Consider the following 26,556-nt stretch of genomic DNA (forward strand, 5'->3'; position numbering starts at 1 on the left):
TCACATCCCTGCTGGAGGACGTGAGGAGCCTCTTCCTCCCCCTCCTGGGGGAATTCATTGCACATCAAATGGAAACAGCACAAAATAAAGATGTGGCTGGTGGGGTGATCACACTGAACAGCCTCATCATCCTCAGGGAACACCCCAGGACTCCTCCATGGCCTCTCAGGGGCACCAGGACTCCCGTGGGTCTCCAGGGAAATGTCTCCCAGCCCTTTAATGTCCTTGGCTTGGGCTTTGGCTGTTTCCTACTTGCACACTTTGGCTGCTTAAAAATGCATCTTGTTTAAATGAATCCAGCACAGCCATCGATCCAGATGGCATTGTATTAGTGACCTGTCCTCTTTAATTATGTGCAACTAATTTTTAATTTTATGTTCTCCACAAACATGACTGGGAATGATTTTCTAGCTGCTTGTAAATCAGTGATAGATATTGAATCCTTTCAATGCTTTCTCTTGGAAGAAATGAGGATTCTCTCATTACAGTTGGTTTTCAAAATTTATCAGCTAGCTGTTTTTTAATCCACTTAGTATGTGTTTACATTGATTTCTATTTTAGGACTGATTTTTTATTTTTTTAATTTATTTTTTTGACTCAACATCTTGTGCAATAGCAAGCCATGCAAAAATCTAAGTCTCTTATGCTAAAACAGTTATCTTTCTCAAGCAAACTCCTAAATCTTATCAGGAAATAACTCAAAGTCTGTTTGACAAGGCTGCTTTTCTTTCTTCTTTCCGATATAAAGACATCCAGGGTGAATTTTCATCCACGTGTGCACAGGTGTTCACACCTGCAGGAAAATGAATCTGAAACCTTTCCCATGTTTGTATGGGTGAGGTGGGGGATTGTACCTGCCAGTGGTGTCACTGTGATGTCACTGAGATGTCACTCTGGTGTCACTGTGATGCCACTGTGAGTCATTATAGTGTCACTGTGATGTCACTGTGGTGTCACTGTGATGTCACTCTGGTGTCAACGTGATGTCACAGTGATGTCATTATAGTGTCACTGTGATGTCATTGTAATGTCGCTGTGATGTCACTGTGGTGTCACCGTGATGTCATTGTAGTGTCATTGTGATCTCACTTTGGAGTCACTGTGGTGTCACTGTGATGTCATTATTGTGTTACTGTGATGTCACTCTGATGTCACCGTGGTGTCACTGTGGTGTTACTGTGGTGTCACTGTGGTGTCACCGTGATGTCATTATGGTGTCACTGTTGTGTCACCGTGATGTCCCTGTGATGTCCCTGTGATGTCACAGTGATGTCACAGTGATGTCACTGTGTGTGTCACTGTGGTGTCCCTGTGGTGTCACTGTGGTGTCACTGTGGTGTCACTGTGATGTCACTGTGATGTCATTGTGATGTCATTGTGTGTCACTGTGATGTCCCTGTGATGTCACTGTGATGTCCCTGTGATGTCACTGTGATGTCACTGATGTCACTGTGGTGTCACTGTGGTGTCACTGTAGTGTCACTGTGGTATCACCGTGATGTCACTGTGATGTCCCTGTGCTGTCACTGTGGTGTCATTATGGTGTCACTGTGGTGTCACCGTGATGTCACCATGATGTCACCGTGGTGTCACCGTGGTGTCACTGTGGTGTCACTGTGCTGTCACTGTGCTGTCACTGTGATGTCACACAGAGAGCGGTGGGGGTCTCTGCTGGGAGCTGCTCAGGAAGGTGCCGGTGCTCTGGGATTCCCAAACTCTGGAAGGAGCCCAGGATGGAGGAGCCCAGGAGGGATCTGAGCTGCCCCATCCCCTCCAGACCCGATGGGGACCAGCACAGATCCAGCACAGATGCTGGGACTGTTGCTTTTACCCGAGTCATGAACAATACTTTGCCCTATTCAATTTTTACTTTACTAAAATGAATATCATGGACTTCTTAATAGTCATAGGAGCATAAAAATCTCAGTGTATCACAATTCATCATCCTTTAAAAATTGAATTTCTGTTGAATTATGCCTTGCTGCTGTAGTGCTGGGGAGAAGCTCTTATTATTCATAACTATAAATACAGCGATGTCGAGATTTAACTGGTGCCTGAAGGCTTTCTGCTGCACTTTCATATTGACAAAGCAAACACTCTTATGGATTGCTTGGAGTTCCTGGGGCCAGAGGCAGCTGAGCCCTTCCCCACTGCTGGGAGCAGAATCCAGCAATGCCCCTCTCTCAGTGGGCACTTTGGGGTCACTTCAGGATGGAGATAAAAGACCAGCAAAACAAGGAAATGAAAGAAAGACACAAATACCCAGTGGGTGGGTGAGGAACACCCTCCTGGTTTGGGCAGGGTGCTGGGGGACAGCCTTGAGGAGCAGCACGAGCTTGGAGGGAGTGCTTGGGTTTGGAGAGCAGCTCCCAGGGGGTGAAGGAACAAGGGATGAGAGGTGAGGAATGAGATGAATCCTCCAGAAAGTGCCTGAATGGTCTGGGCCTGCAGCTGGAACCAAATGAAAGAGTTTTTATTTGCCCTTCGTGGCTCTCACCTCCTCCTCTCTGTGGGCATCAATGAACACTTGAAGGTTCCTCCTTGTCCCAGCTGAACATTTAAATAGACATTTAAATAGACATTTAAATAGACATTTTAATAGACATTTAAATAGACATTGGCCCCATGGTGTGGTGGCTGATGGGGACAGCCCTGCCTGGGCAGGAGTCTGCTCAAGTTTATGTTTTGCTTTTTGAGCATCTGTTTTGGGCCTGAACCATGGAAAAGTCCCATGATTTGGTGCTCAGCTGAGCCCAAGCTCGAGGCCTTCATAGAGATTTAACACAAAAGAGAAGGGAGTTAATATTTTACAGGAAATAATTAACATATGGAAACAATTCTTAAAAATGGGATTGGGTAAATTTGGTCCCTAGGGACAAGGTGGGAAAGATTCTGACTGGATTTGGAAGGAATTTTTTTGTGTGTGGTTATAATTAGAAATTTACACACAGCAAAAGAAGTCTTGCTGTTGGATGTTGGCTATCATGGCCTTTATGTTGTTTGGAGTTTTTTTTGGTTTATGAACTCTTTTCTTTAAATAGCACTTGAGCCTTGCAGAAGTTTGGCAGTGGCATGTTTAACTTTTGACTTAGTTTGGCTGTTCAATATTTTCGTCATGAAATAACTCTGATGCATTTTTATTTTTAAAAACAAAATTTAATAATCTCTTGGGAACTAAAATTTTGTATTTGAGAAATTGCAAAGCCTCCATTTTGGGCTTTGTTCCACTGAAAGCAAGACGACAAAATTGGGGATTTCATGGTAGTTGTGTTTTCTACTGCATTTCAGAACTGGTTTCTGTGCAGGTGTGCAGAGTGATGATGAAAAGTTCTAAAAATGAGATACCTGAGTCCAGGGCTGGAGCCAGGCTGGGAGAGCTGGGGGTGCTCACCTGGAGAAGGTTCCAGAGAGAGCTCAGAGCCCCTGCCAGGACCTGAAGGGGCTCCAGGAGAGCTGGAGAGGGACTGGGGACAAGGGATGGAGGGACAGGAGCCAGGGAATGGCTCCCAGTGCCAGAGGGCAGGGCTGGATGGGATCTTGGGCAGGAATTGTTCCCTGGCAGGGTGGGCAGTGCCTGGCACAGGGTGCCCAGAGCAGCTGGGGCTGCCCCTGGATCCCTGGCAGTGCCCAAGGCCAGGCTGGATGGGATTTGGATCACCCTGGGACAGTGGGAGGTGTCCCTGCCATGGCTGGGGTGGGATGGGATGGGATTTGGATCACCCTGGGACAGTGGGAGGTGTCCCTGCCATGGCTGGGGTGACTCTGGATGATGTTTAATGTCTCTTCCAAACCAAAGCAGTCTGTGATTCCCTGATGTTTTTTAGTAAAAGACAAGAAGGGGTTTCTGACCTTCCAGTCTTGGAGGACTCTGGAGCTGTGGGGTGCAAATACCAGGCAGAGGAAGGACGAGTTGATGAATGAATCCTTAACGAAAGGGGAGATGCAGCTTGGTGTGCTGTGAGCTGGGCTGGTGCCCAGGAATCCATGGATGGGGAATGCTCCTGTCCCTGGGGTGGGCACAGGGACAGTCACCAGGGCAGGGATCCATGGATGGGGAATGCTCCTGTCCCTGGGGTGAGCACAGGGACAGTCACCAGGGCAGGGATGGGGAATGCTCCTGTCCCTGGGGTGAGCACAGGGACAGTCACCAGGGCAGGGATGGGGAATGCTCCTGTCCCTGGGGTGGGCACAGGGACAGTCACCAGGGATCCATGGATGGGGAATGCTCCTGTCCCTGGGGTGGGCACAGGGACAGTCACCAGGGCAGGGATCCATGGATGGGGAATGCTCCTGTCCCTGGGGTGGGCACAGGGACAGTCACCAGGGATCCATGGATGGGGAATGCTCCTGTCCCTGGGGTGGGCACAGGGACAGTCACCAGGGCAGGGATCGTGGCTGGGGCAGCGCTCAGCTCCCGTCTCCAGCACAGCTTTGAAATCCAGGAGAGGGAGATGTTTGTTCCTGTGTTTTTCCATGGGAATGGGCCCTTTATCAGTAAATCAGAGCCTCTCCGGGCTGGTGAGCGCTGCAGGCTCCTCAAGGCTGTTCTTTCACCTGATTTTGGCAGGGCAGGTGGGTGCTGGTTAATGATTGCCTGGTCTGCTCCTGGCTGGGCTCAGGAGATGCCTGAGTGAGCACAGAGCTGGACCTGGCTGAGGAACCAGGTCCTGGAGCTCATCCCAGCACAGAGAGCAGCGCCCTGGGTCTGTCCCAGCTCCACCAGAGCCCTGCTCCTCCCAGCAGATCCAGTCTGAATGGGGCAGCAACTGGAGGAACTGGGGAGCTGAGCCCAGCAGCAGCTGGATGAAGGGGAAGGCCTGGATGCTTTAACCTGTAGGGTTTCATTGAAAGCCAGGCTTTACTCCTTGCACATCTGCTTCTCACAGGGGAGAGAAACTCCAGCTCAGAGGCCCAGGACTCCGAGCAGATGTTTTTTATTTATTAAATAAATGGGTCGTTGCTAAAAGATGCTTTTAATGATTTATTTCTTATCTATCTACGACCTCTGTGATGCTCTGGGAGGGTGCAGGAAGCTGAGGTGGGGACCCAGGGCAGCTCAGCCACGTTCCCATGCAGGACCCCAACCCCTGGGGCACCTTTAGGTGACACCCCCAAAGTCACTTTTATTTTTATGGTTTTGCCAACAAGCCAGTTATTGCAGCAATGCCTGGCTGCTGCTCCTGCCTGCCCAGCCAGCTCCGTGTGGGTGCTTTAATGATTGCAGACTTTAGTGCTGCTTAAATAGTGCTCAACAAGGAAACGGGGAAAAACCACACTGGGATAATCTAAGGAAAACAAGGATTATAGAAACGGCTTGGAGGTGCTGGCTGCTGGAAGCAAAACCTATTTTGTGGGTTTGTTGCCGCACCTTTGCTTGGGAAAAAAACCTAAAATTGGAGCAGTTGTTGCAGTCGTTTTCTCAGCAGATGGGCTGCTCCACGATCACCCGCCTGGAAAGCAATTACGGTGCTTGGCCCAGTCTCTCTCCATTTGCACTTCTATTAGCACAGGCTTAACTATCGCTGCCATGGGAAGGAGGATGCTCCATGGATTAGTTCCTCTTGAAAACCAAAAAACCAAAACAAAATCAAGCCCATGATGCACCACAAAAATGATTCTTGTAAAAAAAAAAGGAAAAAATTTGATGGTGTTTTGGTGGCCTTTTGATTCAAAATGTTTGAAAAACTGCTGGAAGGTCACCTTTATATTCAGGTTATTGGTGGCAATGCAAGAGGAAATTTAAAATAATGTAATGATGGGTGGTGCTGGCTCCACAGCCTTTTTTACAGCATTGTCTGCCATGGGGAGTTCTCCTTGTGTAGGTCAAGAAATTCACTGTTAATGGGTTATGTTTAATTCTTTCATTCTAAGGAAGGACACAATTCATGACATTGGCAAGAGCTGCTGGAAAAAGATCTTGGCACGTTCAGGGGTCCCCAAAGCTGGCCTGGAGCTGGATGGGACAAGGGAAGGGACAGGGATGGGACAGGGACAGGGACAGGGACAGACACAGGGCAGGGACAGGGACAGGGACGGGACAGGGACAGGGACAGGGACAGACAGACACAGGGACAGGGACAGGACCCTCTTCTCCCCCCAGGCAGAGCAGGATCTCCCTCACCCTGCACTCCTGTCTCAGGGGTGGAATCCACACCTGGAAGGGTCAGTTCATGGATATTCCACAGGGCTGGAGCTCCCACTCACTTATTTCAGTGTATTTGCTAAAACATTAATAGGAGCCACCCAAAAAAGCTTTCAGTGCAAGTCTTTATGAGCTTGAGGTATTAAAGGCTTTCCCAAAATTCCAGTGTGCTGGGATGGGATGGGATTTGGGCAGCAGCTGTGTGGGAGTGGAGCCTGCTGGGGCGTGGGTTTGACTGGGGCTGGTTGGTGAAGTTCTTCCCAACCCCCTGATTGCCCCAAAGCCTCTGTTTCTGTCCTGCTGACAGCAGTGTTGAGGAGGACGTGCCTTAGTGCTGCTTTATATTTATTTCCTAGTTCTGTTTGAAAAGAAAATAATAATAATTTCTAGGAAATATTCTAAAAATTCTAAGTAAAAAAAAAAAACTGGGGACCTGACAGAGCCCAGCCAAGTCAGTCTGGCTGCCAGAATTTATTTTTTTTCCCCCTTATTTTAATTTTTACCCAACTCAGATGGAATGGTGGGCACATTGAGGTTCCCATGGAAGGAGTGATCTGTGTTCACCAGCTCAGGGGCAGAGCTCTGGTCAGGCTGCTGCCACCTCAGGGCTGGTGGTGTCATACAGGGTCATTTCCACCCAAATTTTCTGGCAGTTTCTGACTTTCTGACTTTACAACAGTGTTAATTCTTTAGTGTTGGTTTTAGTGTAAATCCTGCATAAGGTTCTGTTTCCAGGATGGGTTTTTAATCCTGGAATTATCTAATGGTGCTGACCGTGGTCCATCAGACTCCCTGGGATTTATGAGCTGTCGGTTGATGCTTCCCCTTGTTTACTTTCTCTGCTTTATCTGCTCATTTCCAGATTCTTTCACGTTTTTCCTTTCAACCTAATACCTTAATTCTGGTGCTTTATTAATCTATCTAATTATGTTGAGTTCAAGTTGTTTGAAATCCACTTATGTTGGTATAGGAAGTACTTAGTGTATTAATCAAACGATCCAAGGTGGCTTCTCCTCTGAAGTCCTTAATTTGTGCTATACATATTCCTGCTAATAACACCCAACTTTGTAACAATGCATGTTTCCTCTGTGTTTCCAAGGAGACCCTGGAATACATTAATTCTCTGATTTTTTTTCAAGTACACCAATAATTTATCTGGGATTGTGAGATGTTCCCTTGTGTGGACACATCAAACACCAGCAGCCTCCGAAATCCCAGCAATGATCTTTGTGAAGGGCTGGAGTCAAACAGCTGCTTATCACAGGAACTAGTTCTCTTAAAGATTTCAAATATATTTATATTTAGTAGAAATATTTTTATTATATGTGTTATATGTTGTATAATAAGATATATAATATATTTGAAATAGAATAATGGATATTTAATATTTATATAATATAATAAACACAGAAAAAGATTTCTTAGAGATTTCAAAATGTTATTTAAATCAGCTTTTAGGAGGCAGGTAAAGGAGAGGAGCCTGGGAAGGCTCTTGTTTTGGGTGGGAAGCATCTCTTTAGTGCTCAGCATTTTGTTTCTCCTCCTGGAGAACCAGGACCTTGCTGCTGCTGGGTTTTGCTGCATGGCTACATCGGAGCAAACGCTGTGGATGAAGCTTTGCTCCATCTCTGCAGGAGCAGAACGCTGTTTCCCACCTGTATTTATTGGATTTTTGTGCCTGTTTTCCCTTGTTGGGTCATGCAGGCAGTGAAAGGGGTGATAGTGGGGGTTTCCCCCAAATTTTGTGTCCCCTGTACACCCCAGCTCTGTGGTGAGCACTGGGCAGGGGAAAGGTCATCCAAACCCTGCAGAAAGCAAGTTTGTGAGTCCCAGTGGAGGCTGCAGGTGTGGGATGTGGCTCTGGCTGGAGCTGTGCACGATGCAGAGCAGCAGAAGCAGGGACAGGAGGGTGGCACCCAGGTAATTGTAGATCTGACAAGTCCTGCTGCTGCTGAGTTCAATCTCTTGGGTTCTGTCAGGGGACACCAGAGGTGCTCAAGGAACAGCATCTCAGTTGTTGGGACATCAGAGACAGCACCAGCCACGGTGGCTCTGTGGGAATCCAGGAGAAGCTGTAGAAATTGGAGGTGTTTAGGGCACCCAAGAGATTTTGGCTGATGCCTTCAGTCTCTCACACCCTGAGCCACGCGGTGGGATTGGGATCAGCAGGGACAGCACTGACAGCACAGGGCTGCTGCTCCAGCCCCTGGAAGTGCCCTGCTCTGCCCTGCTCCTCTCTGCAGGCCTTGTCCTGTGCTTGTTTTCTGACATAAAGGTCATTTCTGCCCAGATCCAAAGGCAGGGCTGTGCAGGAGCTGTGGCTCGTAGGGACCATGAGCATCCCTGTGCCCGCAGACACCGATGGCTGTTCCAGACAGCCCTTACCAGGGTCAGCCCTGGGCACTGGTTGTTCTCTCCCATTTTGTGCTCCTCTGCCTGTGGCAGTGGTTGTTTGGCCCCTGGGTGATTTGGGAGCAAGAGCTCTCCCAGCTGGGCCGGTCCTTCAGCATCGGGCACGTTCCAGATGCCAACCCCTGTCCTGGCCCTAAGTGTGTCACTCCAAGAATAGCATTAAGGTTTCAAACTGAAGGAGGGGTGCTTTTTGTGTGTGTGTGTGGTGGTTGATGTTTAATTAGGTCAAATTCTCCAAAATTAGACTGCTGGAGAAGGAATGGGCCAGCAATTGCATTTTGACAGAACCTTATGACAGAAAGTGATGGGGGCTGATTCCACCTCCTCCCCCCTCACGCTCCATCCCATGCCCCAAACTCACTTTTCCCCAGAAGAGGTTCCTTTTAAAAATTGTATCCATTAATATCCCAACTTCCTTTTTCCCCCCCTTTTCAAATCTTGCATTAAACCCCTGTAGATTCTGCTTTAAGTAGGCAATTAAGCTAACAACATAATTATATCCCTTAATGCTCATTTTAACCGGTTTAGAGAAGAAACAAAAGGGGAAAGCAGCTTCAAATATATGGAAATAAAAGCTCTGTTGTAAAGATATTTTTGATACTCGTGATAATTTGTGCAGAGTGCAGAGTTGGCCCATTAGAGGCTGCAGGGAAACCTGGAGGTCACATTTAAGAGCCTCACGGGCACTGTGGGGTTTTACCTTCTGAATGTCCTTTTTCTGAGCCCTACAAATTCTGGGGGCATCCCAGGAGACTCCAGAGTGTGTCCACTGGATATTGCAGCACATTGGCTGGGTAGCTGTGGCCTGCCAGGGTTTTCTGGTTTTTATTACCTCTGCAATTACTCAGCAGAGAGCGATGGTGGGGCTGCGTGTGTGAGCACAGGGAGCATCAGAGGGGAATTATTGCAGGGGGGAATTATTGCAGAGGGGAATTAATTATTGCAGAGGGGAATTAATTATTGCAGAGGGGAATTAATTATTGCAGAGGGGCTGTGCCAGGGCTGGGGGGCTCCTGTGCTGGGCACTGGGCAGGAGAGCTGCTCTGGGTTTGTGCAGAGCACTCAGCAGCTGCAGAAATCTGGCTGCAGGGCAGAGAGTTCTGTGAAGCCCCTGTGAGCCTGGAGCCAGGGAGCTGCTTTGGCATCTGCTGGGGCAGCCAAACCCTTGGCTGGAGGTTGATTTTAACTGAGGGGAGATGGTGAGAGGCTCAGGGAGCAGCACAGACACAGAGAACTGTGGATTCTCCTTTGGGGAATGGGAATGGGAATGGGAATGGGAATGGGAATGGGATAGGAATAGAATAGAATAGAATAGAATAGAATAGAATAGAATAGAATAGAATAGAATAGAATAGAATAGAATAGAATAGAATAGAATAGAATAGAATAGAATAGAATAGAATAGAATAGAATAGAATAGAATAGAATAGAATAGAATAGAATAGAATAGAATAGAATAGAATAGAATAGAATAGAATAGAATAGAATAGAATAGAATAGAATAGAATAGAATAGAATAGAATAGAATAGAATAGAATAGAATAGAATAGAATAGAATAGAATAGAATAGAATGATTGAAGACCTTCCAAGCCCATCTCATTCCAGCCCCCTGCAGTGAGCAGGGCCACCTTCCCCAGTGCCAGGCTGCTCCCCAGGCTGCTGTGCAGGGTTTCTCTGGGGGAGGGAACAGCCCTGGCCTGGTGTCTGTTCATCCCCAGGGTCACACTGGGTGGGTTCACTGCTCATCCAGCCCTGTCCAGCCTGTGCTGCCTGACCCCAGAGCCCATCTGGGCATTATTGGTGGCCTTGGGCATTTCTGTCTCATCCTTTGACGTGACCCTGGGCTGCACCAGAATTCTGGGGAGCCAACTGCACTTTCTGGCTCTTCTTCCTCAGCTGCTGGCTGCAGATGGGCAGAGGGCTCATGGTGCTGCCTGCAAAATTCAACCCCAAAAGGGATCCTGGAGGAACATTTGGACCTTTTTTGCATCACATTGAAGGTTTTCCAAGGCAAATCTGTCCACTATGCAGGGCTGTGCAAATAATTGATGTTCTTGGTTTTCTTGAAGCTCTGAAAAATTCCTTTTCAGACTGAGCCAGAAGAAAAATTGATTGATTTGAATTTTTTTTTGTTGCCCAGGAAATAAGGAATATCTTTTTGGGTTTCATAGGCTTGAGTGAAACAGAATCTGGGGCTTGTAAGTGCTTCATTTAGATTTTGAGCACATCTTACAGTTCTTGCTTTAAAAAATAAATAGGATGTATTTTGCCTGTATGAATCAGAAAATTTTAAATGTCAGGGACTGTGTCACTTCCAGTTTTTGAAAATGAGTATCATACTCTGCTGTGTGAATGGTGCAGCAGAAATTAAACCAATCCATGCCATGATCTCACTGTAGCTCCACTTTGGGCTGGAAATGATTCCCAAGCAGCTCTGTGCCCTGATTTGTTTCAGCTCCAGGAATGATGGAGAGTGGAAGGGTCACCCTGCTTGGTCCCACTGATGTTTGTCCCCCACAAACGGCTTGGAAAAGCCTTTCCTCAGCCCAAACAATTGCTCAGAGGTGAAGATTTGGCAGTGGGAAAGGGCAGGTGGATGGTCCCTGGTGACATCCTGCTCTTGGCAGTGCCATCCCTGGCTGGAGGGGTCTGGGGGTCCCATCCCTCTGCCCTGGGCAGTGTTTGGGGTGAGGGAGATGATGCTGCAGCTTCCACAGCTGAAATGGACCAGGAAATGTTGTTTTCCCTTTTACTCTCCAAGCCACCATGGTTCTTGGGAAGCCATCAAAGCCACCCTCCCCTGGGGACACCAGCTTGGCCTTACTGGGGTTTTTGGTTGTTTTTATTTAGATTTCTCTTTCTGGGTTGTTTTTGTTTTTTTTTTCCCCAAAAACTTTTTTTAAATCTTGGAGGTTTGTTTGTTTATTTATTGATTTAGATCTGCTTGGGAAGTCAATCTGGTGGTATTTATAGGATTTGTGGTTGGCTGATGGGAGTTATTTTGCAAGCAGAATTTCTAAGAATTCTACTTTCAGACTGCTTTTTCTCCAACTTCATTTCCTCCCCTTCTTTTTTTTTTCTCTTTTTACTATTTTTTCCTTGCTTTTTTCTTATTTTTTTGGTTTTTGAGGGAGCCAGAGAGACTAAACTCTTTCTGAATTCCCCCCTGTAATTACTGTTCTTTTTAAAGTTTGAAGAAATTACCCAGCTTTGTGTGCCTTCCCCCTTTCTTACTTTTAGACCGATGTGGTTTGACTTTTTTTCCCCTTTCCAAAGTAAAATTACCACCATTTCATGCTATTTTAACAAACCAACCATCCAAAACTGGGAGAGAAGGTGAAGTCCCAGAGTTACCCACCCAATGGAGAATGTTTTAGTTCCAACCTCACAGCCATAAATGCTACATGGGATTATTTTAAAATGAGGATAAAATTTCTATTTTTCAAGGATAAAATTTATGTTTTTCAAATGCAAAGCCTTTCCCACAAGCATTGGAAGGAGGCCTCGTGTGCCAGCCTTCGAGGGGAACCTTGGCCAGGGCTGGACCTCCTGATGGAGCTGTTCCCAACACCCTCTCACTGCAATATTTATCAAATTATGCAGAAAATGTGTTCAGCAACACTGGGATTCCCTGGATAAATAAATCCTATTTTAATTTTTTTTTCCCCCCCCATGTGTGTTCGTAGCTTGTTAGATATGTTTGTTTTATCAACTTGGAAAAGTGCCTGTAATGGGATTTTTTTTAAAAAAATTGATTTCCTGAGAGTTTCCTGTGAAATTGGAAGCCTGGAAAAACGGGTGGAATTCTGAAATGCTATCACAGGGCTCCTTCTCCCCTTTTTTCTCCCCCCCAAGTAAAAAATAACAATACCTTCCTCCCCCCCAAGGTTTCATTCCATATACATTTATTCTTTAAAAATATTTCCAGCTGTTTCTTTTGCTGGGAAACTCATACCATCTGTAAACAACTGCTCAATGCACATAATTCTGTTGTTTTGCCCGGTCACTCCTATTTTCCAGCTTTTATAATATGAGAGTTCAGAGTAATCAGTAATGCCTTTTCTCCTCTTCACCCTCAATTTGATTATTTTTCTCATAAAAAACAGAGTGAGGAGAGCACTGAGCAACAGGAGATGGAAAAAATATTTTGATTACTTTTCGGTTGCTTATAATCAAGGAGTAACTCTTTAAATCCAGACCAATTTGCTGCATTGATTTATTCGTAATTTTAATTTCATGACTGTTTCAGGGAAAAACAAAAGTACACGAGGCTGAAGCTTTTTAATACCGGTTTGAACATTTGTAGTTTTAGGTTAAAATTTATTTAATGTTCCCTTTCTTTGGTTACTTCTGCTGGCATGTGCTGCTTGAGTCTCCCTGGGCTGCCAGGGGAGAGAAATTGAAATTCAGAGCATGAATTGTGGCAGTACTTTGAGCAAGTTCATAAAATGACTCATCTGAGTGTTCCCCTGGCTCAGCCCTGGGAGCTTCCTGGGGCTCCCTGGGGGTGGGTGACAGGGACACCTGGGACCTGCCTCTGTCACCCCCCCAGAGCAGCCCCAGCAGGGGGATCCTTCCCTGCCCCTCTGATTTTGGTGTTTCCCCCCAAATTTCAGCCTCGTGTGTGCCTTTTCCAGCAGAAATTCGACCTTTGCTGTTTAAAACTTTTCAGAAGAACTTTGAATTGTGGCTGCCAGGGGTGGCTCAGCAGTGAGGTGGATGCAGGCAGCACACCCAGGGTAGAAAACAAAGGTTATAAAACAGGAAGATAATGAGCAGTAGACAAGAAGTAAATCCAGTGAAACGAAATGAGAATAATTTCTAGACTTTAATTGGGATTTTTGATTTAATTTGTGATTTTTAATTGTGATTTTGATTGTGATTTTGATTACCTACCTACAGTTTTAACCTCCACAGCAGGAAGGGGAAGCAGCCAGGGCCTGGCCAAGCTGGGTGATGCTGTGTTCCCATCCTGTTCCCATCCAGAAACTGCTGGCATTGGTTTATCTGCATGGGGTAGGGGTGGATGCTCCGTGACCTCGTGGATCTCGCTCTGCCCAGATGTCAGGGGCACCACGTGGGGGATGCTGGCTCCCTGTGTCCCCTCTGGCTGCCAGCACAGGGCTGCTGGGGACACATCACGTCCCTGTAGGTCACAGTCCCCTCAGAGCCTTCCCATGGATGAACTTCCCTGGAGATCTCAGCACTGGAGCTCCTCTTCTGCAGCTTGGCCTCGGTGCTGGGCATGGCCAGGACTAAAGGGCACCCTGGTGGCACTGAGCTGGTCCTGGGGCTGGAGCTGGGGCTGGGGCTGGAGCTGGAGCTGGGGCTGGAGCTGGGGCTGGGGCTGGGGCTGGAGCTGGAGCTGGAGCTGGGGCTGGGGCTGGAGCTGGGGCTGTGCTGGAGCTGGTCCTGGTTCTGGAGCTGGGGCTGTGCTGGAGCTGGGGCTGGAGCTGGGGCTGTGCTGGAGCTGGGGCTGGTTCTGGAGCTGGAGCTGGAGCTGGAGCTGGGGCTGGTTCTGGAGCTGGGGCTGGGGCTGTGCTGGAGCTGGGGCTGGGGCTGGAGCTGGAGCTGGTCCTGGGGCTGGAGCTGGAGCTGGGGCTGGGGATGGAGCTGGGAATGGAGCTGGAGCTGGAGCTGGTCCTGGGGCTGGAGCTGGGGCTGGTCCTGGGGCTGGAGCTGGGGCTGGGGCTGGAGCTGGAGCTGGGGCTGTGCTGGAGCTGGAGCTGGGGCTGGGGCTGGAGCTGGGGCTGGGGCTGGGGCTGGAGCTGGTTCTGGAGCTGGAGCTGGTCCTGGAGCTGGGGCTGGAGCTGGAGCTGGAGCTGGGGCTGGGGCTGTGCTGGAGCTGGGGCTGTGCTGGAGCTGGTTCTGGAGCTGGGGCTGTGCTGGAGCTGGTTCTGGAGCTGGGGCTGTGCTGGAGCTGGGGCTGGAGCTGGAGCTGGGGCTGGGGCTGGAGCTGGAGCTGGTCCTGGGGCTGGAGCTGGAGCTGGTTCTGGAGCTGGGGCTGTGCTAGAGCTGGGGCTGGAGCTGGAGCTGGAGCTGTGCTGGAGCTGGAGCTGGTTCTGGAGCTGGGGCTGTGCTAGAGCTGGTTCTGGAGCTGTGCTGGAGCTGGTTCTGGAGCTGGGGCTGTGCTGGAGCTGGTTCTGGAGCTGGAGCTGTGCTGGAGCTGGTTCTGGAGCTGGAGCTGGAGCTGGACCTGGCTCTGGACCTGGTTCCGGAGAGGTTCTAGAGCGGTTCTAGAGCGGTTCCGGATCGGTTCTAGAGCTGGTTCTCGAGCGGTTCTAGAGCTGGTTCTAGAGCTGGTTCCGGATCAGTTCTAGAGCTGGTTCTAGAGCGGTTCCAGATCGGTTCTAGAGCGGTTCCGGATCGGTTCTGGATCGGTTCTAGAGCTGGTTCCGGAGCGGTTCTGGAGCTGTTCTGGAGCGGGTTCTGCAGCTGTGCTGGGGCTGGTTCTGGAGCTGTGCTGGGGCTGGTTCTGGAGCTGGTTCTGGAGCTGGTTCTGGAGCTGGTTCTGGAGCTGGTTCTGGAGCCCAGCTGTGCTCTCTGCTCTCTCAGGGACGGTCCCTGGCTGTTTGGGATGTTCCTGTCCCAGCAGAGCCTCTGCCTGAAACCAGGGTCTGTCCTTTGCCTCTGCTGCCCTCAGACCTCCTGTGGGCTCATCTCAGAGGGCCCAGAACTCACCAGAACTCACCAGAACTCACCAGAACTCACCAGTTCACTGCTGGGATTCCTCTGCTGGAACAGGGAACAAGCGCTGCCTTTTCCCAGGGCCAGGCTGTGGCCGAGTACCAGGGCGAGATTCCCTGGCTGTTCCCAAGGAATTCTTGGGAATTCCAGCCACCATCCCCACCCTGGGTGTTGCCCGTGGCCAGGATGGGAAGAGGTTTGCAGACCCCCCAGTGGATTTTGGGGGTTGGGGCACCCTCAGTGCAAGGCTTGGCTCAGCTGTGGGACCGGGCAGATGCCTCAGGGGAAGCTCCCATTTCCTCCTTGCAGATACTGGTTTGTTGTTGTTATTATTATTATTATTATTATTATTATTATTATTATTATTATTATTATTATTATTATTATTATTATTATTATTATTATTATTATTATTATTATTATTTTGGTTGTTCCTTGAGGAGAAGCTGCAGCTGAGGAAATAGGCAGTGCATTCCTCCAGCCCCAGCAACTGCCCTGTGCCTGAGTGGAAAATTCATCCCTTTTGGAGGCTGCCCTGGTGGATTGGCAAAGGCAGAGGATGAGGAGGAGCAGCCTCAGGCAGTGGAGATCTTTGTCCTTCACTCAGGGGATGCCCTGGCTCTGGGAACCAGAGGAAGCAGCCTTAAATGGCACCAGGGAAGGTGTGGGTTTGATTTTAGGGGCTGGGACAGGGTGGTGAGGCAGGGAGGAGCTGCCCAGGGCAGTGCTGGAGTCACCAGCCCTGGAAATGTCCCAGTGTGGAGGTGGCACCTGGGGACAGGGGTCAGTGCTGGCCTTGGCACTGCTGGGGAATGGTGGGATTTGATCTCAGAGGGCTTTTCCATCCTCAGTGATTCACAGAATCTGTGGAGCACAGCTCTGCTTGGATCACCCCTGGACTCAACTTTCTTCCTTCTCTCCAAATCCTCAGCAGCCGCTGCTGGCTGGAGCAAAACTCCAGATGAAAAAGGGGCACGGGCACATTTATGGGTCCTTGTGCTCTGCAGATGTTTTGGTGTGATTTGGAGCTGCTCTGCTGTTTTTCCCCTCCCATTTAATAAAAGCTAAATAGGAAACTGCCAGTGTCTTGCCCTTTGTTTAAAGAAAAGAAAAAAGGAAAAAAAAAAAAGCACTTCCTGCATTTTCTGTGCCTCTGAAGTTAATAACCCCAGCCAGCACAGGTAGCAGGCCTGCAGTTATTTTTATGGCACATTCCTGGGTCAGACCTGTTTTCAGTTGCTTCTCCCTTTGCCAAATTTTAATTACTTGGGGTGAAATTTTCTATGCTGGGTGCTGCTGGCTCCTTCCAAAATTGAATGTGTGGTTTGTGTTTGGACAAAAATTCCTCAGCTTTGTCTGGGAAGGCGTTTGGGGGAAGCAGGGTGGGGGTTTGGGGTTTTTATTTTGCCTTTTTTTTCCTCAGGTAAACAAAGAACTCTGCCCCTTTCCCTGTGGAGAGGGAAGGGGCTGTGGGAGGTGAGCGGGGTCTGCTCCTCCTGTGACCCCCAGGCAGAATTAGAGACCTCTCCCTTTGGGATGGGGTTCAGAGGCAAATCACAGTAAATCAATAAATATGGATTTAATCCCTTTTCCCCCTGGGGAGGGCTATGGCAGTGCTTTGAGGGTGTCCCTGTGCCCCCATCCCATCCATGGGAGCTGATCTGAGCGTGGATGCAAATCCAAGTGATTTGAATAATTGTTTCTAATCATAATTTAAGTGATCAGGCAGAAAGCCCGTGCTTAAATCGTCTGAAATCTCATTTCACATTTTTATTGCTTTTAGTTATTTTTTTGTTTTGCTGTGACTGTTAAAATGTTGGGGTTTTTTTCCCAATATAGTGTAGCCCTCTCGATAAACATGGATTTCTCAGGTCAGTTCTACATCTGCTTGGACTCTATTTTTTGACACGTTACCCTGTTAGGAGATGTTGACTGATACATTTCTTATTTATCACATGATTTACTTTTTGCTTACAACTCGAATGGAGGAGCATATGGCCCGAAACCACATTCTGCTTGTGTGCATTTTCATTTAAAGGATATTTCTTAGCATTAGTTAAACAAAACTACCCTAAACACAACCAATATGTAGAAAAGCAACTTTAGGGAATAACACTTTGAATTGTAAATGATTTTCTGGGGCAGATTGTGTGGCATTCTCCAGCCTGTTCCAGCACCCTGCCATGGCAGGGGTGCCACCGGATGGGATTTAAGATCCCTCCCACCCCAAACCAGTCTGGGATTCTGTGGATTTGTTTATTTCAGCATCCAGAAACATTTAAGGCAGTTTGATTTAATCTCATTCCGGCTTAGCTTGGTGTTTTTGTCTCCTGGATCATCTCCAGGCTGTGTGAACCCATCCAGATGAGAGCCCTTACCTGTCCTGGTTCCCTCTTTTCTCATCATTTCTCTCAGAACAAGGGAGCTCCCCAGCACTGGGGATTGTTGGGTGTCTGTGCAGAGCCAGGGGCTGGATCTCATCATCCTCATGGCTCACAGTGTCCTTCCAGCTCAGGATATTCCATGCTTCCATGACTCAGGGCGCTTTTCCCGTGGAATTCTCATGGCAGAAGCGTCACAAGGTCCCTGTGATCCAAGATGTGATCTTGGATTGTGTGAGCTTGGGTTGTGCACAGACAGGAATTGTCAGGTTCCCCTCTCTGGGGGATTTTGGTGACCCCCAGCACCCCCCAAGGTTTCTGCCCTGGCTCTGTATTAAATCTCCTTTTCCCTTTTCCCCCTTTCTTTGTACACACAGATCTAATCTTGTAGAAAATGCCCCGAAGCTTTGAGCACTCTACCAGTTGCAGGAACCCATAAAGCTTTTTTTTTTTGCATTTTTTTTTTTTTCCCATTGTGTAAGCATGACAAATCATTAATTTTTGATTGATTGCTTTGAATTATGGGTGCTCTGACATCCTTTCTGTAGCTGAACAGCTGTATAACAAATGAACATATCAGTGCTCACAAAAGATTGGAGATCTAACAGAAGCAATTACATTGTCAGCTCCTCCCTTCTGGCTTTTCCCAGGCAATGGAGAAAAGAAATTTTTTAACAGAAATTCCTCAAGTGGCTCACAATAATAATAATCATCATCATCATCATAAAAAAAAAAATACCTTTTTGTAATTGAATTAGATTTTTATCTCTTCATTTCCAGTGGATTTCATATCCCTTCAGAAGCCAGGTTGTGTTTCTGCTTTGTGTCATTTGGAAAATCCCTTGGAAGAAAATTTTACATGAAGAATTAAAAAAATATAAAATCAAATTGCAATTTTTTTTTTTTTTTGGTTGCTATTCCTTTAAGATTTCAGAATTGCACCAGTGCACTAAATGTGACCTCCATAACTTTTAAATTAAGAATTTATGCTGGCTTGAAATTTATGAAATATTTCAGCATGAAAGAAAGCCTTTTTCCCTCAGGAAAATTGAGCAATAAATCACAGCACTCTCGATTTACTGCCCTACAGCCAGCCAAAGATAGGATTTTTTTCCTTCCCCCCTTCGTTCTGAAAAAAAAAAAATAAAAAAAAAAATAAAAAAAATGTAATCATATAAGACAGCTTAGCTGCTATCCTCCCACTCTCTAGAATTTTTAATTTCAGCTGTTTCTGCTTGGATTTATTTCCAATATTCCTGCTCGGCTTTTCAATTTCCTCAGTTATTAAATTTTAATTCAGTGCATTAGCATTTAAATTAAAAAAGGGTTTATTTTATCGAAATCGTTGGCTGGCCCCCATCCTGCTGCACATGAATTGCCTGTTTCTGCCATTTGCACAAAATGTGAAATGCAGCTAATATCTTTTAACTTGTATTTGCACAAATTCAGAAATAAAATTTCTGGGATTGGAATAATATTGTCTTTCCAAGGAAGGCTCCCATCAGCGAGCCGGGGAAGGAGGTGAGAGGAGACCCTGGGCAGCCCTCCCAGGCCTGGAGAGGCTAATTAGGGCACGGGGTTAATGAGGGGAGCTGCTGGGCTGCCCCTCCAGCCCGGAGCGGGGCCATTCCCACGCGGACATTTGGCCAATTTGGCCATTCCTGCTTTCCTGATTCCGGATCTGCCTGGTGGAGCCGAGCTTTGGCACCCAGGGGTCACTGCTTGAGACTTGGGTGGCACAGAGTGACCGGAGGGGATGGGCTTGGGGGAGCCCCCGGGGTGGGGCTGGGGCTCAGACCCTGCCCAGGGTGAGAGCAGGGCTGTGTGGAGCTCCTGAGAACCTGGAGCTCCTGAGAACCTGGAGCTCCTGAGAACCTGGAGTTCTGGAGTGTGGAGAACCTGAGAACCTGGAGTTCCTGAGGTGTGGAGCTCCTGGAGTTCCTGGAGTGTGGAGCTCCTGAGAACCTGGAGCTCCTGAGAACCTGGAGTTCCTGGAGAACCTGGAGTTCCTGAGGTGTGGAGCTCCTGAGAACCCAGAGTTCCTGGAGTGTGGAGCTCCTGAAAACCTGGAGTTCTTGAGGTGTGGAGCTCCTGAGAACCCAGAGTTCCTGGAGAACCTGGAGTGTGGAGCTCCTGAGAACCCAGAGTTCCTGGAGTGTTGAGCTCCCAGAAAACCTGGAGCTCCTGGAGAACCTGGAGTTCTGGAGTGTGGAGCTCTCAGAGAACCTGGAGTTCCTGGAGTGTGGAGCTCCTGGAGAACCTGGAGTTCCTGAGGTGTGGAGCTCCTGGAGTTCCTGGAGTGTGGAGCTCCTGGAGAACCCAGAGTTCCTGGAGAACCTGGAGTTCCTGAGGTGTGGAGCTCCTGGAGAACCCAGAGTTCCTGGAGTGTTGAGCTCCCAGAAAACCTGGAGCTCCTGGAGAACCTGGAGTTCTGGAGTGTGGAGCTCCTGGAGAACCTGGAGCTCCTGGAGAACCTGGAGTTCTGGAGTGTGGAGCTCTCAGAGAACCTGGAGTTCTGGAGTGTGGAGCTCCTGGAGTTTGGGTCTGGCCAGGGCAGGAGGGGCTGGAGAGCAGCCTCATCTTTCTGAACCTCACCAGATCTTTTGTTTTGGTCTCCTAGGCCGACGAGAGCAACAGCAGTGGGCGGAGGAGCTCTTCCAGCAGGTAGGGCTGGGCTGTGGTGGGTGGGATGTGGTGCCTGGGTGGGTGGGATGTGGTGGGTGGGATGTGGTGTCTGGGTGGGATGTGGTGCCTGGGTGGGTGGGATGTGGTGGGTGGGTGGGTGGGATGGGGTGGGTGGGCTGTGGTGGGTGGGTGGGTGCAGCTCTGCTCAGATGTTCTCTCCATCCTGGCACGGGCTGGCCAGGGGTGGCTGCACAGGCAGGAGCTGCCAGAGCCCGGTGTCCACGCAGCCCTTTCTGGATGTAGCTGCAAAGAGGGATGGGGGAGTGTGACCTCGTCCTGGCCCTGGGGACTGAAGGCAGAGGTGCTTTGTGTGTGGTGTTGGGTGTTCCAGGGTGAGGCTCCTGGATGGAGATCTCGGGCTGTGCAGACCCTCCTGTCCTTCAGGAGGAGAGGACAGAGGTGTCCCCCAGCCCAGCCCAGCCCCCTGTGATCCCACTGGGAGCTGTCTCTGCTGCTGGCACTCTGGAGAGGGCCATGCTGAGCTGGGGCTGTGGCCTCCTGTCCCCTCCAGGGGTTTAAAAGCACAGTGAGAGTTTTATTCCTTAGCTGAAACTCATCCCTGCGTGTCCTGCTGATGCTGGTGAGATGTGGGAGCTGCTGTGGTCCCTGCACAGCCCCTGCTGCCCTCAGTGCTCCCAGCACTGCTCCCTGCCCACTGCCCCAGCTCTGCCAGCGGCAAATTCCCACATTCCTGGCAGCTTTTGGTCCAGCTGGCACTGGCTGGCATTGAACATGTCTGGGAGGGGAGATCTGGGCATCTGCCACAGCGGAAACTTCTCAGTCTCACATGGGGCAGTGTCCAGGGGAGCTGACCCTTGGAGTGGCCCTGTCACCTTTGGGGTGTCCCTCTCACCTCCTGGGGTGCCCCTGGGGCTGAGCATCCCCCCAGAGTGAGTGATGGCCCTTCAGGGCAGCCATGCAGCTCCTGGCCAGGTGGGAGAACTTCCCTCAGTTTCCCTGGTCCTTTGGGTGTCTCCAGTGTGAGGCTGGGCATTGCTTTCCTCCTCGTGCAAAGGTGGAAACAAAACCCCCTGCATTTATCATTTACCTGAACAAAACCTGGCCAAAGAAAGGAAAATGGCCAAGTCCATTTAAAAATAATAAAAACACAATCCAAATGTAATATTTCAAGAAAGCTGTGTCAGTGATTGAAGGTGGAAATGACTGAATCTGTGAGGTCATCAGTGGATGGAGACACAGGATGGATGTTTCTCAAAGTCACTGCTGCTTGAAACCCTCACTAATTGCAAACTATGGAGGAAGCTTTCAACAATCAATTTATATCAGTAAAATATATGAGCAAAAATAGCAGTATAATAATATAGTATCATGTAATTAAAATATAATATAGTATAGTATAGTATAGTATAATATAATATAGTATAGTATGATATGATAGGATATAACATAATATGATATGATATGATATGATATAATATGATATAATATAATATAATAGAATAGAATAGAATAGAATAGAGTAGAATAGAATAGAATATAATAGAATAGAATATGATATGATATGATATGATATGATATGATATGATATAATATGATATGATATAATATAATATAATATAATATAATATAATATAATATAATATAATATAATACAATACAATACAATACAATACAATACAATACAATACAATACAATACAATACAATACAATACAATACAATATAATATAATATAATATAATATAATATAATATAATATAATATAATATAATATAATATAATATAATATAATATAATATAATATAATATAATATAATATAATATAATATAATATAATATAATATAATATAATTTGTGTGGATTTTGTTTTCCTGCAATGTTTTTTTGCACAGTAGCAGGTTTGATCTAAGGTGCTGACTGTGGTATTTGGTCAATCCTATTTTTCTTTTTTCCTGCAGTAAATTTGTTTTCTTGTGGTTTGAGCAAACCCTGAAAGCTCTGGAGATGTGTGATCCCAGCAGCCCAGCTGCAGGGGCCTGGTGCTGCCTCTGGAGGAGCCCAGGGTGTGCAGCTGGTGGGGGCAGAGAGCACGGGCTCCTCTCCTCCCCATTGACTGAGGCTGCTGCAGCAATGGGAGATTTTAAAAGGTGAAGGGAACTCTTAGGAGCACAAACAGCCCCTTGCTTGAAGGCAGCCAGAGGAGAGATGGCTGCTTGCCTTGGGGGAGATGACAACTAAGAGACAAGCTGACAAAGCTGTGCGTGTTTTTGAACGCTCCAGAAAAGGTAGATCAGAGGCTTCTTTCTTCCTTTTGCAAGGAAAAAAGAGACAGTCAACAAAATTAAAAAGCAGCAAATTAAAAGGCAATAAAAGGCAGGATGTTTTCCTGTGTGATGGGCAGTGATGTGATGGGAGTGTGACACCAGGAGTTCAGTGCTCACAGGGGCTGGGAGGGGACTCAGCTGGAGCACAGGGACAGGGGTGACATGGGCTGGATTCACAATCCCACTGCCTTGGGATCATCCAGTGCCACCCCAGCCATGGCAGGGACACCTCCCACCATCCCAGAGTGATCCAAATCCCATCCAGTGCCACCCCAGCCATGGCAGGGACACCTCCCACTGCCCCAGGGTGATCCAAATCCCATCCAGAGCCACCCCAGCCATGGCAGGGACACCTCCCACTGCCCCAGGGTGATCCAAATCCCATCCCATCCCACCCCAGCCATGGCAGGGACACCTCCCACTGCCCCAGGGTGATCCAAATCCCATCCCATCCCACCCCAGCCATGGCAGGGACACCTCCCACTGTCCCAGGGTGATCCAAATCCCATCCAGTGCCACCCCAGCCATGGCAGGGACACCTCCCACCATCCCAGGGTGATCCAAATCCCATCCCATCCCACCCCAGCCATGGCAGGGACACCTCCCACTGTCCCAGGGTGATCCAAATCCCGTCCAGCCTGGCCTTGGGCATTGCCAGGGATCCAGGGGCAGCCCCAGCTGCTCTGGGCACCCTGTGCCAGGCACTGCCCACCCTGCCAGGGAACAATTCCTGCCCAATATCCCATCCAGCCCTGCCCTCTGGCACTGGGAGCCATTCCCTGTGTCCTGTCCCTCCATCCCTTGTCCCCAGTCCCTCTCCAGCTCTCCTGGAGCCCCTCAGGTCCTGGCAGGGGCTCTGAGCTCTCCCTGGAGCTTCTCTCCTGCAGATGGACCCAGCCTGGCTGCAGAGCAGAGGAGCTCCAGCCCTGGGAGCAGCTCTGTGTCCTCCTCTGGATTCTCTCCAGCAGCTCCAGGTCCTGTGTTGGAGTTCTGGGCATGGTCTGGCCCCGTCCTGTGGGTGAGCCCAAGGCAGGGATCAGTTCCTGGCTGATGTCCACTGCAGATGTGCTTGAAGCTTCTCCTGGAGCCCTTGTGGCCGTGGTGGCTCAGGCCAGGTGTCCCTGTCGGAGTGTGGCAGTCCCAGAGGGCTGGAGGGACAGGAGGGCAGTGTGGGAGCAGCACTGGGAGTCTCCAGGAGAATATTGGAGCACTAACAACTTCCCAATAATTAATGTCAACGTTCAGATGGTGGGCTCTGGATCCTGACAAGAAATAATTGAAAAACCAAATGTGCAATTATGTCTGACAAGCAGCGTGTGCTTTTCTTGGTCACCAGAGCCTTGTGTAGTCATGTGTTAGACACGGTTTTATATAATTATTATTGTTTATATGGCGGGTGTCAGAGGAAGGAGGAATTTCAGTTTCGAGTCCTCTGTTGGCTATTTATTTTAAAGTCATTAGATTTGTTTTCAGACTTAACTACACTTAATGTGCGAGACTCCTGCTGAATAAATCAGTCCCTGCTATAGGAGCTGCATCTGTTTGTGGAGGGAACGGAGCCAGCTGGAAGCTCAGCCCCGTCTGCAGCAGGGCTGTCACCAGCTCAGAGCCCGCTCACAGCGCAGATGGAGCTGTGGAGAAGCTGCTCCTGGAGCAGGGGAATGCAGGTCCTGGGAGCTTGGAGCTGCTGGCCAGGGCAGGGCTGGGCTGGGCTGGGCTGGGCTGGGCTGGGCTGGGCTGGGCTGGGCTGGGCTGCCTCTCCTTCCCTGCAGCTCCAGAAGGGCTCAGGGAGGAGCAGCTCAGCTCCAGAAGGGCTCAGGGAGGTGCAGCTCAGGTCCAGAAGGGCTCTGGGAGGTGCAGCTCAGCTCTAGAAGGGCTCAGGGAGGAGCAGCTCAGCTCCAGAAGGGCTCAGGGAGGTGCAGCTCAGCTCCAGAAGGGTTCAGGGAGGTGCAGCTCAGCTCCAGAAGGGCTCAGGGAGGTGCAGCTCCAGCAGAAGGGCTCAGGGAGGAGCAGCTCAGCTCCAGAAGGGCTCAGGGAGGTGCAGCTCAGCTCCAGGAGGGCTCAGGGAGGAGCAGCTCAGCTCCAGGAGGGCTCAGGGAGGTGCAGCTCAGCTCCAGAAGGGCTCAGGGAGGTGCAGCTCAGCTCCAGAAGGGCTCAGGGAGGTGCAGCTCAGCTCCAGAAGGGCTCAGGGAGGAGCAGCTCCAGCAGAAGGGCTCAGGGAGGAGCAGCTCCAGGAGGGCTCAGGGAGGTGCAGCTCAGCTCCAGAAGGGCTCAGGGAGGTGCAGCTCCAGCAGAAGGGCTCTGGGTGCTGGCCCAGGTGGGAGCAGAGCAGGAGTTGCCAGGCTGGAGGTTTCCCAGGTGCAGTTTTTTCCATGGTGTGGTTTCCCCACACAGTCCAGACCAAGCTGTGCTGCCTCAGGGCTGTTTCAGTCTGTGCCACAGAAGATGTGGCTTCCGTGGAGTCACAGAATCCCTGAACTGGAAGGATCCAGCAGGATCAGAGTCCAGCTCCTGGCCCTGCACAGACACCCCAACAATCCCACTCTGCATCCCAGATGTGTCCAAACGCTCCTGGAGCTCCATTCCTGGGGAGCCCTGGGAGGAGAAGCTGCTGGGAAGGGGTTGCACCCACTTTGCTCCTTCTCCATTCACCTTTCTCCAGCCTCCCTGGTGACACCTTCCTCTCTCTTCCCCTCATTCCTTGCTCTTTGTGGACATGTCCTCCCCTGTCACCCAAGGGAGTGCCCTGGGGTGGCACCAGCTCTTCTCCAGCTCCTCTTGCAGCTCTCCATGTCCCCAGCTCTGGGGAAGGACAGTGTCTGAGGCTGCTCCTCTGAGGCTTGGCACTGGGCTCTACACCCAGTGGAGGAACAGGTCTAGGGCTGGGTATTTCCACAAAGCAAAATGATTTGAAATGTCTCCCCTTTCTTCAAGATGCAACCTGTGGGATTTTCAGTCACAGAGCACCAAGAAGCTTCCGACTTACCCTGCATCAGACAAAGAAAACTCTTACTAATTAGGCAAGGAATTTAATAAGCCTTGGTGCCCGCTGAAGGGCTCTCACCAGCCATCTTCAAAAAGGAACAAACCAACCAACCAGCACAAAACCCCCAAAAATACCCTCTGGATAGTTCAGTTCTGTCCCACAAGCAGCACAGAAGCTGTGGGGAACCCGGGCAGGGTCAAATGTCCAGGTAGCAGGAGATGACAGCACTCAGACACATCCCAGCTCCGAGGGACAGGAGTGTTTTCTGTGTAAACCACACCAGTTTGCCCAGTGCCAAAGTCCTGGAGAGCTTTGGATGGTGTGAGGTGGAGAAGTGTCCCTTTGTGGAGCCACAAAGAGACGTGGTGGCTCTGAAGCCTTCAGGAAAGCTGAGCTCCCAGGAAATCCTCGTGGATTCACCCCCTCACTGCTCGTGGTGCATTGGAGACCCGTGGCCATTTCAGTCCTCACCCCCTCAGTCATTTCTTAGTCAAGGAACACAGAGCTCTTTCACTGATATAAATAAATCCTTAATCTATTCTCTTTGTTTTTCCCTGAATTTCTTTGTCTCTGTTGACATTTCCACGCTTGAAAATTTAAAGACGCTGGCAGCTATTCCATTATCATCTTAAATTCAGTTTTTAACCTGCATCATTTGTGTGTCGCATTTTTTATCTGACTGAATTCTTTTGCTTTTGGCAAAGAGCGCGCGGTTGTTTTTTGTTGGATAAGCCAAATTATTTTTTTTTATTTGGTTAGACTTTCCTCTTCAAACCATCCTCAAGATATTCCTAATAAGGACTGAAGGGAATTTGTTTTGCTAATACCTTAGGAATTCTTTGTGGCTCTTGCCTATTGTTCTGGTTTGTATTTTAATGTTTAATTTCCAGAGGAGAGGGAGGCTGATTGGTGCTGGAGTTTACCTTCTCTGAAGGATTCGAAGCTGCCGAGCGTCCCTTGAGGAATGAACGCACGATT

The 26,556-nt window shown here is 49.0% G+C and overlaps 1 protein-coding gene across 5 annotated transcripts in view; it reads left to right on the forward strand.

Moving 5' to 3' along the window:
• ZNF618 (zinc finger protein 618) overlaps positions 1-26,556 on the forward strand; it is a 118,868-nt gene that overhangs the window by 30,236 nt on the left and 62,076 nt on the right. For all 5 annotated transcript variants that reach the window (XM_058853956.1, XM_058853957.1, XM_058853959.1 and 2 more), the window contains exon 2: positions 20,244-20,287. In XM_058853956.1, the coding sequence (XP_058709939.1) occupies positions 20,244-20,287 (44 nt within the window). The remainder of the gene's footprint in view (positions 1-20,243; positions 20,288-26,556) is intronic.

Source organism: Poecile atricapillus, chromosome 20 (assembly GCF_030490865.1).
Source record: "Poecile atricapillus isolate bPoeAtr1 chromosome 20, bPoeAtr1.hap1, whole genome shotgun sequence".
Classification (NCBI taxonomy): Eukaryota; Metazoa; Chordata; class Aves; order Passeriformes; family Paridae; genus Poecile; species Poecile atricapillus.